The following is a 1560-nucleotide window of genomic DNA, read 5'->3' as shown; positions in this document are numbered from 1 at the left end:
ACGAGAAGCTGACATTTTCATCTTAATCCACCGTATAAATAAAAACCTTTCGACGAGATATGCAGTGGGTTCTCTACACACCAGCGGGTATATGTTTTCCATCTCATCTTAAAATCTCTGAAATTAAAAGTCTATCGCACATTCGCCAAATTCAATTTCAGAAGCATAAAATGTTTTTTTTTTTCCCTCCCCATACAAATCAGAATCACGTACTTGTCAATCTTAACAACCGACTTAACTTTTAAATACTCACAGAAGGAGGTGTAAAGCCACTGGCTTCATGTGATAACGGGGTACTCACCCACAGCGGCCGCAGCTCGGTCCAGCTGCCTCTGCCTCAAGGCCCTCAGCCGGGTGGAAAGCTTCTGAAAGCCCACGTAGAGAAGGATGCAGCTGAAGACAATGTACCAGCCATAGGTGGCCAGCAGGGAGCCCACTGAAAAAGCAGAAAGCAGTTTTCAAGAAACTAAAAACGAGACTACGATTGGACTTTTCCATCAAATTCAACAAAGACCAAATAAGCGTTGCTCTCGCCCTCAAAACCTTCCCGGTCTAGCGGAGGAAATGGTCTCCTAGGGCGGCAGTAAAATGACGAGCGAGAAGTGCATCCATTCTGAGGTCACCGAGAAGGGGCTGCTCGATCGTCTGGGGGATTCAGGGGGGCAGTCTGGGGCGGGCGGGCGGAGGGGACGACAGCTGGATTTGAGGGATGACGAGGTTGACCGACTCGGGAGGGCAAAGACCCTTCAGACCCGGGGAACACACAGAAAGGGGTGGCCGCGGGGCAGCCGCCGCGCGCGGTGCTGTAGCAGGGTGCGTGGCCGAGGCCCGGAGGCAAAGCCCAAGGCGCAGCGATCGCAGTGGCCGCACCCAGGGCAGGAGACTCGCGTAAAAGATGACCCGACGCCACCGCCCAGGGGCGGGCGGCTCCGGGAGGGCCTCGGCGCGCGCTCCCGGGCGGCCGCCTGGACCTCCGTGCGGCGCCGAGACCGGCGGCCGGCAAGGCCTCCGCAGGCCCGGCGCGGCGCGCACAGGACGACGACCCACCGACCCACCGAACATGGCGGCGCGACTCCGCGGCCCCCGCGGCTCGGGGCGACTCACCGGTGACGTGCAGGAAGCGCAGCCCCTCCGTCTCCAACGCCGGCCGCGCGGACAGCTGCTCCCCGTCGCGCTCCATGGCGGCAAGCGCTCTACCAGGAGCTGCCGCGTCAGCCCGAGCCTTCGCCCTGCGAGGCGCGCCGCCGCGGCGGTGTTTCGGGGGCCCTGATGCCCCCAGATCTCAGCGAGGGCGGGGCCGGGGCGGGGCCAGGAGAACCAGAGGCGGGGCAAGCCGGGCCGGGGTGAGCAGGGATAGGTAGAAGTGAACCAGAGGCGGGGCAAGCCGGGCCGGGGTGAGCAGGGATAGGTGAAAGGGAACCATGGGCGGGGCAAGCCGGGCCGGGGTGAGCAGGGATAGGTGAAAGGGAACCAGGGGCGGGGCAAGCCGGGCCGGGGTGAGCAGGGATAGGTGGAAGGGAACCAGGGGCGGGGCAAGCCGGGGCGGGGCAGGCAATGTGA

At 62.4% G+C, this 1560-nt stretch overlaps 1 protein-coding gene across 1 annotated transcript; it reads right to left on the bottom strand.

Moving 5' to 3' along the window:
- Positions 1 to 186: 186 nt before the first annotated feature.
- On the bottom strand, positions 187 to 1281 carry LOC105311631 (selenoprotein S-like). The gene is made up of 2 exons (XM_011387582.2): positions 1105 to 1281; positions 187 to 436 (listed from the first exon to the last, which is right to left on the bottom strand). Exons 1-2 carry the CDS (start codon positions 1178 to 1180, stop codon positions 279 to 281), a joined length of 234 nt encoding a protein of 77 aa, XP_011385884.1. The 5' UTR covers positions 1181 to 1281; the 3' UTR covers positions 187 to 278.
- Between the last annotated feature and the right edge of the window lie 279 nt (positions 1282 to 1560).

This window comes from Pteropus vampyrus, unplaced genomic scaffold, assembly GCF_000151845.1.
Source record: "Pteropus vampyrus isolate Shadow unplaced genomic scaffold, Pvam_2.0 Scaffold1000005498, whole genome shotgun sequence".
NCBI lineage: Eukaryota > Metazoa > Chordata > Mammalia > Chiroptera > Pteropodidae > Pteropus > Pteropus vampyrus.
The sequence above is the reverse complement of the archived record's forward strand: the minus strand, read 5'-3'. Positions and strand labels throughout refer to the sequence as shown.

Coding starts and splice junctions, on each gene's coding strand:
- LOC105311631 (XM_011387582.2), bottom strand. CDS start 1,180: ATGGAGCGCGACGGGGAGCAGCTGTCCGCGCGGCCGGCGTTGGAGACG. Junction 437..1,104: donor GCGCTTCCTGCACGTCACCG/GTGAGTCGCCCC, acceptor CTGCTTTTTCAG/TGGGCTCCCTGCTGGCCACC.